Below are 13,011 nucleotides of genomic sequence, written 5' to 3' on the forward strand. Positions count from 1 at the left end.
TCTTCCCTCCGTGTGTTGTAAATTGTTTGTGTTCCTGAAGAGCAGCTTGTTTCCTCTCTCCCTACTCTAGGGCAGCTCTTTAGAACATTTCTTCTCTCCAATAGCTGCAGTTCCCATTTTCCTCCGGAAACCTTGCCATCTGTCTTCAACCTGATGTTAGTTTTCTTTCTTTGTAAACACACTGTACTGGCTAGTTTTGTGTCAACTTGACACAGGCTGGAGTTATCACAGAGAAAGGAGCTTCAGGTGTGGAAATGCCTCCATGAGATCCAGCTGTAAGGTATTTTCTCAGTGATCAAGGGAGAAGGGCCAATTGTGGGTGGTGCCATTACTGGGCTGGTAGTCTTGGTTCTATAAGAAAGCAAGCTGAGTAAACCAGGGGAAGCAAGCCAGTAAAGAACATCCCTCCATAGCCTCTGTATCAGCTCCTGCTTCCTGACCTGCTTGAGTTCCAGTCCTGACTTCCTTGGTGATGAACAGCAATGTGGAAATGTAAGCTGAATAAACCCTTTCCTCCCCAACTGCTTCTTGGTCATGATATTTGTGCGGGAGTAGAAACCTTGACTAAGACACACACAAAATAAAGACTTTTTATTGAATCCAATTTTCCGTTTTTCCGTTTTTGCTCTTTGCCCCCGTCTTCCTCCTTTGTCTCCTCTCTTCCTCCTTTGAGTGTAACAGAGTCTCTCCAGGAGGGTGTGTGTGTTATTTGTGTTATGTTAGGTTTTTGCCTTTTTTACTCAGTGTAGATCCTTTTCATGATGCTTGCTCTGCAGGGGCCAGTTCTCAGCTTTCACTTTCCAGTATCATGTCCAAAATGCCTTCAGTTTAACTAAAACACATTGTTTTTCTCTTGGTTCTCCCAACTTTATGTTTCTTAGGCTACTTATTTTTAGTTTCTTTGCTGATTTCTTCATTATTTTCTGTTTTTACACTTCTTTGCTTATTTATATCACCTCTTGGAGATTTTCCCCTGGCTTCAAGGCTTTTATCTACCCTGTATTTATTTATTGGCTTTCTGAATGTGAGATTTATGTGTCTAAATCCAGCAACATTTCCATCAAGATATGTAAAAGTCTCCAACTTAAGTTTTAAAATTGTGTCCTGCTCTGTGTTTCATTAGCTCTATTTGTGAACCTTGTGTTTTAAAATGCAGTCTTTGTCAGTTAATTGCAGTAACCTGTAGAGCGGGCCCTGTGTGTTCAGAGACAGGATCTGATCTACTTCCACTGCTGAGCTCTAGAGTCCCAGTACCAAAGCAAAGCAGTGTTAGTCCCTTGGTGGTGTAATTTTCCGTACTGATTGCAGTCCACGTATTCATGACGTGAAACAAACTTAGAAATTAGAACGTAACTTAAACAATATCTTACTGATATCCTCATCTATAAAAACAAATAGCTATTGTTCAATTTACAAAATGTACCTCAAGTTAGAAGTATAAATTCCCACTTAAGGTATCCATAGTCCAAATCTATACTTGGAAGAAATGGTATGATTTCTTTAAATATGGTTAATATATATCTAAAATCAATTTTCGTATGTTTGTATGGTATATATTAAGTGTGTGTGGTGTAGGTGGGCATGCTTGTACATGTGCATGTAGACACACAGATTGATATTGTATATCTTCCTCTGTGTGAAAGATACTTATTTAATCATTTATGCTTATAGTTAAAATTCTAGGAATTCAGTAATCACACCCTCGCCCATGACCTCTCACACCCACCAGAAGATGTTCCAACCTTGTGCTCCACCTGTCTGAGCTGTGTCCTTGCCCCCTTCCCCACTCCAGGATTCTGTGAGCTCTAAAGGAGCCTCCAGGAGCCAGCCAGCTGCTGTCCACTTTTACTCAGCTCCTCTTGCCCACAGTTGTACCTGAGACACCAAGTCCTCAAGGAGGCCTTCCTGTACAGCAGTGGGATGACCTCTGGATCCTTTTGCTTAGTTTTCACTCTTTTTCTTTTTTCTTTCTTTCTTTCTTTCTTTTTTTTTTTTTTTTCTTGTAGTCCAGGACTCCAGGTGTCAAATTCTGTTAGTGATTAATTTCTTTCATAGTGTTTTCTCTAGGTAAGAGTTGTAGGTTGGCCTTTTTTTTTTTTCATGTTATATGTGCTGCTCGTGTGTTTTCTACATTACGTTATGTCTGATGAACACCTGTTGTCTTCTTTCTCTCTTCTGAGAAGTATGCCTGTGTGAGCTCTGATTTCCTGTAAGACTTTCTGTTTGTATCTGGTTTTAGGTTTTTGACTAGTGTGGCTCCTGAGTCCTGTTCATTTAAGATACGCTTTTATGAAATTTGCTGTCATTTTGTTTGCTATACTCAGCTGTGAATCTCAGTATTTTTCATCAAGTATTTTGTGTCTAAAATATTGGCTTAGAATTTTGTTTTAAACTTTTAAAAACTTTAACTGTATATACCTCTATTTAACATGCTTACTTTGTGTCTCAGCTTGTTGAATATGTAGACTATGTCTGTAAAATATCTATTTGAAATTATGTGCATGCCAAGGGGGTGATGTGTGTATAAATGTCTTTGTAGGGGACAAAAGAGAGCATCAGATTCTGTGGAGCTGAAGGTATAGATGGTTGCAATCTGCCCAGCGTGGGACTGGGAACTGGCCCTGTCTGTACTTAGTCCACTTCTCCAGCCCCTGTCATACTTATTATTAACATTTTAAAAACCACAATTCTCAGCTATTTCATGTTTTGGTTGATCTTGAATGATTGATCTTTGAAATTTGGCATCACCCCCCCCCCCCCCGTATGTCAGTAACTGGACTAACTGGGTGCCACACATTTTAAATATTGTCATCTTGAGTACAGGATATTTTATGATTTATAAATGTTCTCAAGCTTTTTTATAGAACTGGGTTAAATTACTTGGAAAAAATTGAGTTAATGGGTGAGAAGGGACTCATACTTAGTACATTTTAGGAGGGATCCGTGTGGCATTCATTTCAGGGCTAATCTTCTCTGGTAATGAAGCAAGGCCAATCATGGTATTCTTGCTGGTGAGTTCTATATTATGAGGTATTTCACTCTGATTGAAATAGGCACAGTGCCCTCCTTGTGTGAGCGTCAGGGTTGTCTTCTCCAGCATTCTGAGATGAATTTCTTTCCTCCCGTTTATTCCTCACTGTGTATGTGGAAGTCAGTTCATGGCACGAAGAGTGAGTTCTGAGTTTCCAGGCTCACTCTCAAACGCATCCCTTGGTCTCCAAACTCCCACTGTGTTTCTTTCTTTGAGAGAAATGGCTTGATTTCTTATAGCTTCTTTTTTCTTGTAACATGTTCTATACGGGAATCACTTAGGACACTTATCCCAGTCCCTGAGCTGCCAAATTATTGATTCTGGTCCCTCTTGGATCACTGTCCTTGGCTGCTTTGTGTTCAATTTTTAAAAAATGGTGTCCATATAGTTTGCCTGGTATTTTTGTTGCTTTGTGTAGGAGGACGCTAAATCTAGACTCTTGTAACTTCATCTATACTGGAAATGAACAGTTTGACTTAACCAATTTTAACAAGTAGAACATGGAGATTTAAATATGTAACCTTTCCTGAAATAGTCACGTTACTTCTGAGTAATTTGACATAGTATTGATGCTGTGCTAATTGGATATAACATTGACTCACATTATTGCAAAGGTATTGGTTTGCATACATTCCAGGGTGGCAAAAAGAGTCAAGTTAGTAACTCAGTAGTTAAAGAATTTGGAAACTTGGAGCCAAAGCCTGATGGTAGAGTTTGATGAACGCCTAATGCCAATGACTTTGGTATATTTCTAGTTGTCATGGAACCTATTTATGGTAGCCTTAATACAGCAGCACCTCCATCCCTTCACTTCTGGGAACATTTTACAAGACTTCCCAAAGGATGTCTGAAACAGCAGATAGTAGTGGACCCTATATGTAGTGTGTTTTCCTGAACATGCAGCCCTATTACAATATTAATTTGTAGATTGGGCAGGGTAAGGAATTAACAACTCATAGATTTCATTAGTATCATACAAGTTTTCCTCCTCAAGGTGAAAGTTTTATTCCCTTTTCACTAAGGGACATTGTGACTTCTTTTGACATATCTGAATATTCACATCCTAGTCAGAAGAAGAGCATGACTGTGAGCTCTCATTATGGTACCCAGACCAGTGCACAGTTTACATCTTATATATAGTTAAGGAAACTATAGAAAGCACAACTTGAGAAAGGAGGACCAACCTGAATAGTAACAGTTTCTCAACATGCCACAGGTATTCTTCAGCTAAGAAACCTACTGTTTTAAAATAGGTAAGAAGCTAGGCGTGGTGGCACATGCCTTTAATCCCAGCACTCGGGAGGCAGAGGCAGGCGGATTTCTGAGTTCTCGAGGCCAGCCTGGTCTACAGAGTGAGTTCCAGGACAGCCAGGGCTATACAGAGAAACCCTGTCTCGACAAAACCAAAAAAAAAAAAAAAAAAAAAAAGGTAAGAAATTCACTTAACAGTGAATAAACTCACCATAAAGTAGAAACATCTGACTTATGTCACTGTTATGGGTTCTCTGTTAAAATCTTTCTGCCTCTGTCTCTGTTGCTTTATCTACATAGGGAAGTTTTTTGGTTTTGTCTTTTTGAAATAACATAGTTTTAATCAGTCTTCTGTCTATATATTTGGACTAATTTGGTGTTTTTCTAATGCCATTGCGTAGTACCACTTTTTAAATTAATGGGCAGACTAAAGGAATCCTAGATATTTTGCATTGTAATCATAATAGTGAGGAGGCATCATTGATGTAGCTCACACCATCCTGATGATTTCAGTGTTGGGTTTCTCACTGGCAGTGGTGGTGCGAGCCTTTACTCCAAGCACTCAGGAGGGAGAATCAGGCTTTGAGTTTGAGGCCTACAGAGTAAATTCTAGGGCTACCCAGTATTCAACACTTCCCCCACAAACAAACAAACATCCTCAAGGGTTTTTTTTTTTTTTTGTAAATTATTGATTGAATTATCTATCTCTTCTTTATTGACTGGCCTATTGGATCAGTATTATAAATAATGGTTAAGGTCTAACCTACCTTTACTGGAGTTGACAGTAATTATGAGGCCTGTTGGGCTGAGCTCTTCTGAGAATGGATTTGAGGAAGTCATTCTGGTGCATTTATTACCGGTAGGCTGTGGCTTGTCAGATGGGTTTTGATTTTTGGTAGCTCAGTGTGGTGAATTGATGCCGTAGCAGCAGGGAGTTAGTTGCAACTAACTGGGTGGAATAGAGTTATGTATGTGTTAATGTATAAACTGCCCAAGTGATTTTCCAGTTTTTATCAACATTGAGTTTAAATATCTGAACTTAGGAACTGAAAACTTTTTCACATTTTAAATAATTTACCATTTGCTATAAGGTATTAGTGAGAACATAGTCCAAGTGTGTTCTTTTGTATTTTTTAATTTATTTACTGACTGACTGAATGACTGGCTGGCTGGGATGGGGCACGAGTGCCACAGCACACCGGTGGAAGTCATAGGACAACTTAGAGGAGTTGGTTCTCTCTTTCTGTGGCTCTGGGTGTTGCACTCACTCAGATCTTCAGGCTTGGTGGCGTGTGCTTGTGTCTCATCTTTAAAGTGAGAATGTGGCTGAAGAGGTAGCTCATCAGGCAAAGGCATTACCACCAAGCTTCATGGAACCCGAATGGTGGAAGGAGAAACTCCTTTCTGCTCTATCCTGAAATTCCACATCCATGAACATGCAATTAATTTTATTTGTGTATTAAAAATATTAATAACAAATTAATAAAATAAAAGAGTGGGCACAGGAGTGGCAGTTTTCCTGTTGTGTGTTCTTCCTTCTAAGATCCTACACTAAGCTATCTCCATGTTACCCTTAAGTTGGTGATAAGGACCCATCTGCTGTAGTGACTCACTCACTAGGCCTTGAGATCGCATGATATTTTGACGACATGTGTGCTTTGGGAAAGTCTCTCTGCTTCCATCGTCAGGGAAGAGGCTCTAGTTTTCTTCCACATTTTAGTCTGGCATGTTTTGTTTTAGAATATCTTAAGTGGAACTCCGTAATATCGGGAAGTAGGAGACAGAAGAGAAGTTAAGTGACAGTGGTACTCAGACTTTGAATGTATGTCAGATTCCAGAGTTTTGAGTGTGGTGATAAGTCGTGTCTCTTGAGTATTGAGGCTTATTGGGGGTCCAGATTTTATATACCAGAGAGTAGAATAAAACCTGCGCAGTCCAGGAATTGAAAGTAGGAAGTCACTGAGGCGGCTCTGGGCCACCTGTGCGTCCATCTAACCTCTTCCTCTCTGAGTTACCTCTGCTGCTGTCCTCACTTGTTCTCTGCGTGTTTATTGGCGTCAGCTGGTCACTTAGCACCTGGTTCATGGCGACTGCTCCTGCTATGGTACTTTTAAAACCAGAGTATTTACCTCCTTGAAGATCCAGAGTCATAGCTAAAGCATGGACTTCCATGATTTTAATTGCAGGGTTTTGGTGTGTGTGTGTGTGTGTGTGTGTGTGTGTGTGTGTGTGTGTGTGTGTGTGTGTGTGTGTGTGTGTAAAAACCCTATCATTCTTGTATAGTTGCAGTTCTCCTTTAGGTGAGCTATCTGCCCTCTGATCCAGTAGCTGTGTAAGTGGGTGATAGAGTCGGGGAGGATGATGGGATATAGGCATGGGGCTTTATTAAGATAGTAGTTCTTAGGGGAAAGGGCTGAAACGAAACAGAATAAATGTCCAATAATAGTTTTAGTGATATGCATTAGCTTTTATTACAGAAGAGTCACAAAAGCAACAGTACAAAAAACGTGATAGATATTACAGGTGCAAAAACTGAAATGTGTTTAGTGGTACTAGAATAGCTTATTTAGTATGGCTATCCCTGTGACTCCCTTTGAAAAGCATATATAGTAAGCACTTATTCACAGAGCAGTCCTGGTTAGTACTGTCAGCTTACGATTTCTTGGAGGAGGTTTGTGTGTGATTAGACATGTCCACCAAGGATGTTATTTACTTAATTGAATTTCAAATTTTGCTTTCAGATTTCTCAACTCATGTATTTTAGTAAGTTAAATGAGTTGTCTTTTGCTTATCTTTTTAGTTATTTATGAATTTTCAAAATTTCTCTAGTTGGCCTTTTTTTTCCCCACCAAATTAATAGCTTAGAGAAATCTGAGCGAGCAGGCACAATTTTGTGTTTTATAGGATAGAGAGGAGAGCTTAATGGAGCCAGATGTGCCTTTGAGTTTGTTGTTGCAAAGTTTTATTATCCTGTGGTCATGTTTGCTTAAAGCAAAAGTATTTTTAGATAATTCTAGGAAAAGTATAATTCCATCTATTTGGATTTTACCTAGCTTTCTTAAAAATGGTTATTTTATTGTTGGGGGAGGTTTTGGGGCATCCCAAACAACTCTAGGGGAAGTATCCTACTCTTGGTACTAGGGTTATTGTTTAAGAACCCATAGTTTTTGGAGGAACTTTTTATCCTGTGTAGGGGCGCTCCCTCTCACATGGAAAGCACACACATGGAGTTTATAGAACAGTAGGCTTCCACATTACTGTTTCAAAGCTTCCTAGTGTTAGTCTCCTTCTCCCCGGCTCTGCCTTCCTGCCTTCGCCTCTTTGCACTTAGGCCTTCCTCTCCATTCTTCTCCCCTTTGCCTCCATGTCACCAGTGTTCTGTTACCCACACTCCCTCTTGATTTGTTAAGCACACACTTCATATATAGCCATCAACTTATTCTGTAATTTCTCAGATATTAGCTAAGTATCACATCTCATCCACATGGATGGAAACTAGCTCATTTCTAAAGCCACAGAACTGTCCTTTTCAGTGACTAGTGCTCACACAGTGAGGAGGATTTCCTGGGACATTCTTTTTGATGTGTATCCCATAAATGGAACAGTTGCTATTTGTTCCAGCTGACTGGACTGTTTCCAAAGCTGGCTTCCTCTTTGCTCAGTCTCTCATCATGCTTTTCAGTCTCGATTTTCTATTCAGCCCTTGGATCTCTTCCAAGAAGAGCAGGTTCTAAGCATCTCAGGTACAGTGATCCCACATCCCCTAAGTATTCTACTAGATCCTAAAGATAGCAGTTTGGAAGAGTAGGAAGGGTGGGCGGGAATAGCCAGACAAGCCCTTTTAACTATACCTTTACAAAAAGTTTTGAAGCTTAGAAAAGTAAATGATTTGCTTAATATTATTATATAGCTGTTAAGTCGTTTATTCTTGTCAAACCAGAATGTTGTCATGTCTGAGATGCTGCTGATTGTTAATATATAAAAAAATAAGAACTTTGCTTTTTGGGTTAAAGACACTTGGGACTGTGACTTTCTGCATTCTGAATTTCTGAAACAGTCTATGATCTTCTTTTGAAACTAAGTAATAGTCAAGACAGATAAAATAAAATAACAAAACAGAAGAAGAAGGAGGAGAAGAGGAGGAGAAATGTTGAGTTAGAAAGCACAATGATTTAAAATATTGTATATTTAGAGTAGTACTTTTATTTGGAGAAAGTTTGAGGAGGTAAATGATTTACAGGCTATAAAAAATAAAATTTTTAAATTTATTGAACAGTGGAAAAGAAATATTAAAGATCTGGTTAAGTTTTAACAGAGCTTAATTTTGCTGCTTTATCTCTAAATATTTTAAGGTATGCTTAATAAGGGTATGCATAGGTTTATAAAATATGCTAGTATTACATTGTAGCCTACTTTGAGTAATAGCTTAGATGGTAGAAAAATACTATGGTAAAAGTGATTGAGATTAGTGTTAGTTTTGTTGGAAATACCTCATCACTGATTGTGTGTCAAAATGTAATATTGTGACAGTAGCTGAACTGTGTGCTTGACTGTAGCTTGTGACATTGGTTGGTGTCTCAATGCTTGTCCATTGTCTTAATCTTGGGCATGTTACTTAGCCTCCCTCGCCTTGGCTTCTGTACTGGCTAGTTTTGTGTCAACTTGACACAGCTGGAGTTATCACAGAGAAAGGAGCTTCAGTTGAGGAAATGCCTCCATGAGATCCAGCTGTGGGGTGTTTTCTCAATTAGTGATAAAGGGGGAAAGGCCCCTTGTGGGTGGGACCATCTCTGGGCTGGTAGTCTTGGGTTCTATAAGAGAGCAGGCTGAGCAAGCCAGGGGAAGCAAGCCAGGGGAAGCAAGCCAGTAAAGAACATCCCTCCATGGCCTCTGCATCGGCTCCTGCTTCCTGCCCTGCTTGAGTTCCAGTCCTGACTTCCTTGGTGATGAACAGCAGTATGGAAGTGTAAGCTGAATAAACCCTTTCCTCCGCAACTTGCTTCTTGGTCATGATGTTTGTGCAGGAATAGAAACCCTGACTAAGACAGCTTCCCATTTGTGAAATATCAGTAGTGCCTTCCTCACAGGACCATCACCAAGTTCAGACTCTATGGCTTTCTAAATCTTTGTGTGTGTGGATGTGTATTCACATGCAGTGTAAATAAATGTAGACTCATATCTATTAAGTGATAAACTTTGAATAAAAACCTCACTGCCTCTGTTTTCATGATTAGAAGACATTTTGTAAAATGTGTTTAGCAAGCATGAGAAAATGGCTTAAAATACCAACAGTGTATTAGTGTCTGGAAAAAAGACACCACATAACACTCTTGTTCTTAGTTTATCAGGCCCAAAGGATCTTACTTATGTTTAACTTAATGTTTTCTCTTTCATAGTTTATCAGAGAAGATATGAAATATAAAGATGCTACGAATAAACATAGTCACCTGCACAGAGAAGATAAGCACATAACTGTTGAGGATTTGTGGAAACAGTGGAAAACATCAGAAGGTAAAACTGTGCAGTGCTCTGGAGCCTTGGCTTGTCTGCTTCTGCCCTGCTTGGCATTGGCAGCCCTACTAATTGCATATAATTATAGAGAAGATCATGTTTCTGTGAGAATATTTATATTTAAAAAAAAAAAAAAGACTTTCTTAGAGGCTGGGTGTGTGGTGCTGCATTCCTAGCAGTTGGGAGGCAGAGACAGGTGCAGTTTTTGTAATTTCAAGGCCAGCCTGGTCTACAGAGTGAGTCCAGGACATCCAGGGCTATTACACAGAGAAACCCTGTCTAAAAAACAAAACAAAATAAAAAACAAAAAAAAAGTACCCAAGGAGCTAAAGGGATCTGCAACCCTATAGGTGGAACAACATTATGAACTAACCAGTACCCCAGAGCTCTTGACTCTGGCTGCATATGTATCAAAAGATGGCCTAGTCGGCCATCACTGGAAAGAGAGGCCCATTGGACACGCAAACTTTATATGTCCCAGTACAGGGGAACGCCAGGGCCAAAAAAAAAAAAAATGGGAATGGGTGGGTAGGGAAGTGGGGGGGGGGTATGGGGGGACTTTTGGCATAGCATTGGAAATTTAATTGAGGAAAATATGTAATAAAAATATTTAAAAAATCTAAAAAAAAAAACCAACAAAAATAAGTAAACAAAAACCCCTAACTCTTAGATGCATTAAGTTACAGGCTATTTTTATATACTTTGATATCGTATACTAGACTAAATAGAAATGTTTGTTTGAGCTTATTGCGTAAGCTTTTAAATGGTATTCAGATGTTTTATCAAGTAAAAAGAGGAAACTCAGGTTTTCTTTTCAGTTGTGGATGTCTAAAGTCTTCAGGAGCCCAGGAATTTTAAGCTTTTCCTGAAGCCCTCTGTGAACCCTGCTAATGCTGTAATCTCTCTCGTATGCCTTGTATAATCTTGTCCAGTTGAAGACATCCAGTTGAAACCCCCTATGCATGCTGTTTTTCCAATGTATACACATCTTCAACAAAGTATAATTCATAAGTTAGGCATAGTAAGAGATTGTTAGGAATAATAAATAACAAAGTAGAGTAATTATAGCAATGAATTATAAGTAAAAGTTCTGTGATATGTTACTCTTTAGCTATCATTAGAGCAGATAGCATATACTGTTTGGATTCTCTGGACAATTCATGTTCTTACCAGAAAAGCACGAGATTTTTGCTCTTCCTTTCCCTTCTCCCCTTCCCTTCTCCCCCTCTCTCCACATGGCCATGGCTCCCCTCTACTTCTCTACACTTCTCCCATTCTCTGCCTTTCTACAATAAATGCCTTAAAACCAAAAAAAAAAAAAAAAAGCACAAGATTTTATTAAACTACTTAGGACACTCATTTGACAATGAGTTGTTCATATTCCTGGAATTTTCCGTCAGTGCTTTTCTCACTGAAATGGACTGTTAGCTGAAACCACAAAAACTGACACTGTAGTTGAAAGACTCCTGAACTAGCAGGATAAAATTTAGTAATTTGTATTTTATTTCCTTTCTGTTTCTAAGTTGTGTATTTATTTTGTGGACAATAATTTTGTACAGCACAAGAAAAACCTCATGCCCCAAAGCCTTGGCACAGAAACCAATGCCAGGGACTTACTACAATTTAAGCCGTTTCCGAAGTTCATTCAGTTTATTCTGCTTTTCAGTATCCGTTAACCAAATTATCCCTTTTTTACAAATCTCAAACAGTTGTTATGGGATATATTTTTTCCTAGAACTTTGAATAACAAAACTAAGGAACTGAGCAGACTTTTATAAAAAGATAAATAAATTACTAGTTTACTAGATTATCAGTGGTGACATCTGGAAATGGCAGCAGGGAAGCCAGGAGTGCGATTATGAAGAGCCGTTTGGGGATCTTCTGAAGGAAGAGATGTCTCACTCAGATGGAGTCTGTATGGCCACTTGTCACATCTGGAATATTTTTTTTCTTGGACAAAATTCTTTTTAAGACAAAAAGGAGGTGTCAAAAATTACCTCTATCGTTTCTTATTTATTTTACTTATGTTGATTGTTGTAAATGCATAGCCTTGGTTTCTCAAAAGGACAACCTTTCGTAGCCTTTCTGTAGAGATCTACATTGTTTCTGAGTAATCACCTTGAATGAACTATGGCAAAGGAATGTGTTTGTGGGAGCTTTATTGTCCCCATCACAGCTGTGTCCTATATCATCTATTCTTCACCTAGTAGAATAGTTTACTTATAATATAAATCTGAAGTGTTCAACACCTTAAAGTGGCTCACAGAAAAAGAAAAAAAGAAAAACCCAACACAGACCTTCACAAAGCACTTTAAGCCATGCCTCAGTGATGGTCACTTCTTTTACCTTTTGGCCTGTCTTCTTCACTTCCATCCAAATTAGATTGGCCTCTTCCTGTTTCATAGTGTGCAGGGACAGATGTCCTTTTGGCTGGCTTCCTTCTCTTTCTTTAATCTTTATCAAAGGCCAGTCTTCCATTGGAGCCTACTTCCTTTTCTGTTCCTCGTTTTTCTGACACTCATGATCCTTCATGTCTTGTTCCCATGCCACACTGTGTCCAAAGTATTAAAGATAGCTTCTTCATCACATCCGCTCCTCACACGGTAAAGCTGAGGAGGAAGAGACTCCTCTGTTGACTCGTAAATCTCCACAGGAGAGGACCTGTCCTTGCTTCCCACCTCGTGACTGTGTTCTGAGCAGATCTTTTATAATCCAGGAGAATATTTCTAGCTGTTTCCTTATACTTTAAGGCTTTCCCAAGGTAAACAGTCCCTTCTTTTTCTCTTAAGCTTTCGCACCTGTCCTTATCTATTTTATATTGCAACAAAGCAGTGATTTGATGTTAAATTGCTTGGCCAACTTTTCTAACCTGAGTTTGTTTTCTGAGTAGTTGGCATCCCACTTCTCTTTCTTAGGGGTAAAGGCCTGAGAGAAATGGTTGCCAAATTCCTGCTAGCACAGATGCCCAGAGGGAAGGAGAAAGGAAAAAGCTGTGCGGAGGATTCAGGCAATAAAACCTCAATTAAAAGTTTACACAGATGGGGTCGAGTCTCTCAACTCACAGTTATTAAAGGGCCACATAAGGCTGGGAATGGCCACTAGAGCATCACTGAAACTTCAGAGTTCTGCTTTGGTCGCTTGTATCATCTTTCTTTTAAGATTTCTGTTAGAAAGCAAGTAGTCTTTTGAAAAGTTTTGAGAACTACTGAAAGTAAATA

General features: G+C 39.1%; 1 protein-coding gene across 3 annotated transcripts in view; it reads left to right on the top strand.

The window, feature by feature from the left end:
- Stim2 (stromal interaction molecule 2) overlaps positions 1-13,011 on the top strand; it is a 122,535-nt gene that overhangs the window by 67,079 nt on the left and 42,445 nt on the right. For all 3 annotated transcript variants that reach the window (NM_001363348.1, NM_001081103.2, NM_054083.2), the window contains exon 3: positions 9,679-9,793. In NM_001363348.1, the coding sequence (NP_001350277.1) occupies positions 9,679-9,793 (115 nt within the window). The remainder of the gene's footprint in view (positions 1-9,678; positions 9,794-13,011) is intronic.

The sequence above is a fragment of the Mus musculus genome, chromosome 5 (genome assembly GCF_000001635.26).
Source record: "Mus musculus strain C57BL/6J chromosome 5, GRCm38.p6 C57BL/6J".
Taxonomy (NCBI): domain Eukaryota; kingdom Metazoa; phylum Chordata; class Mammalia; order Rodentia; family Muridae; genus Mus; species Mus musculus.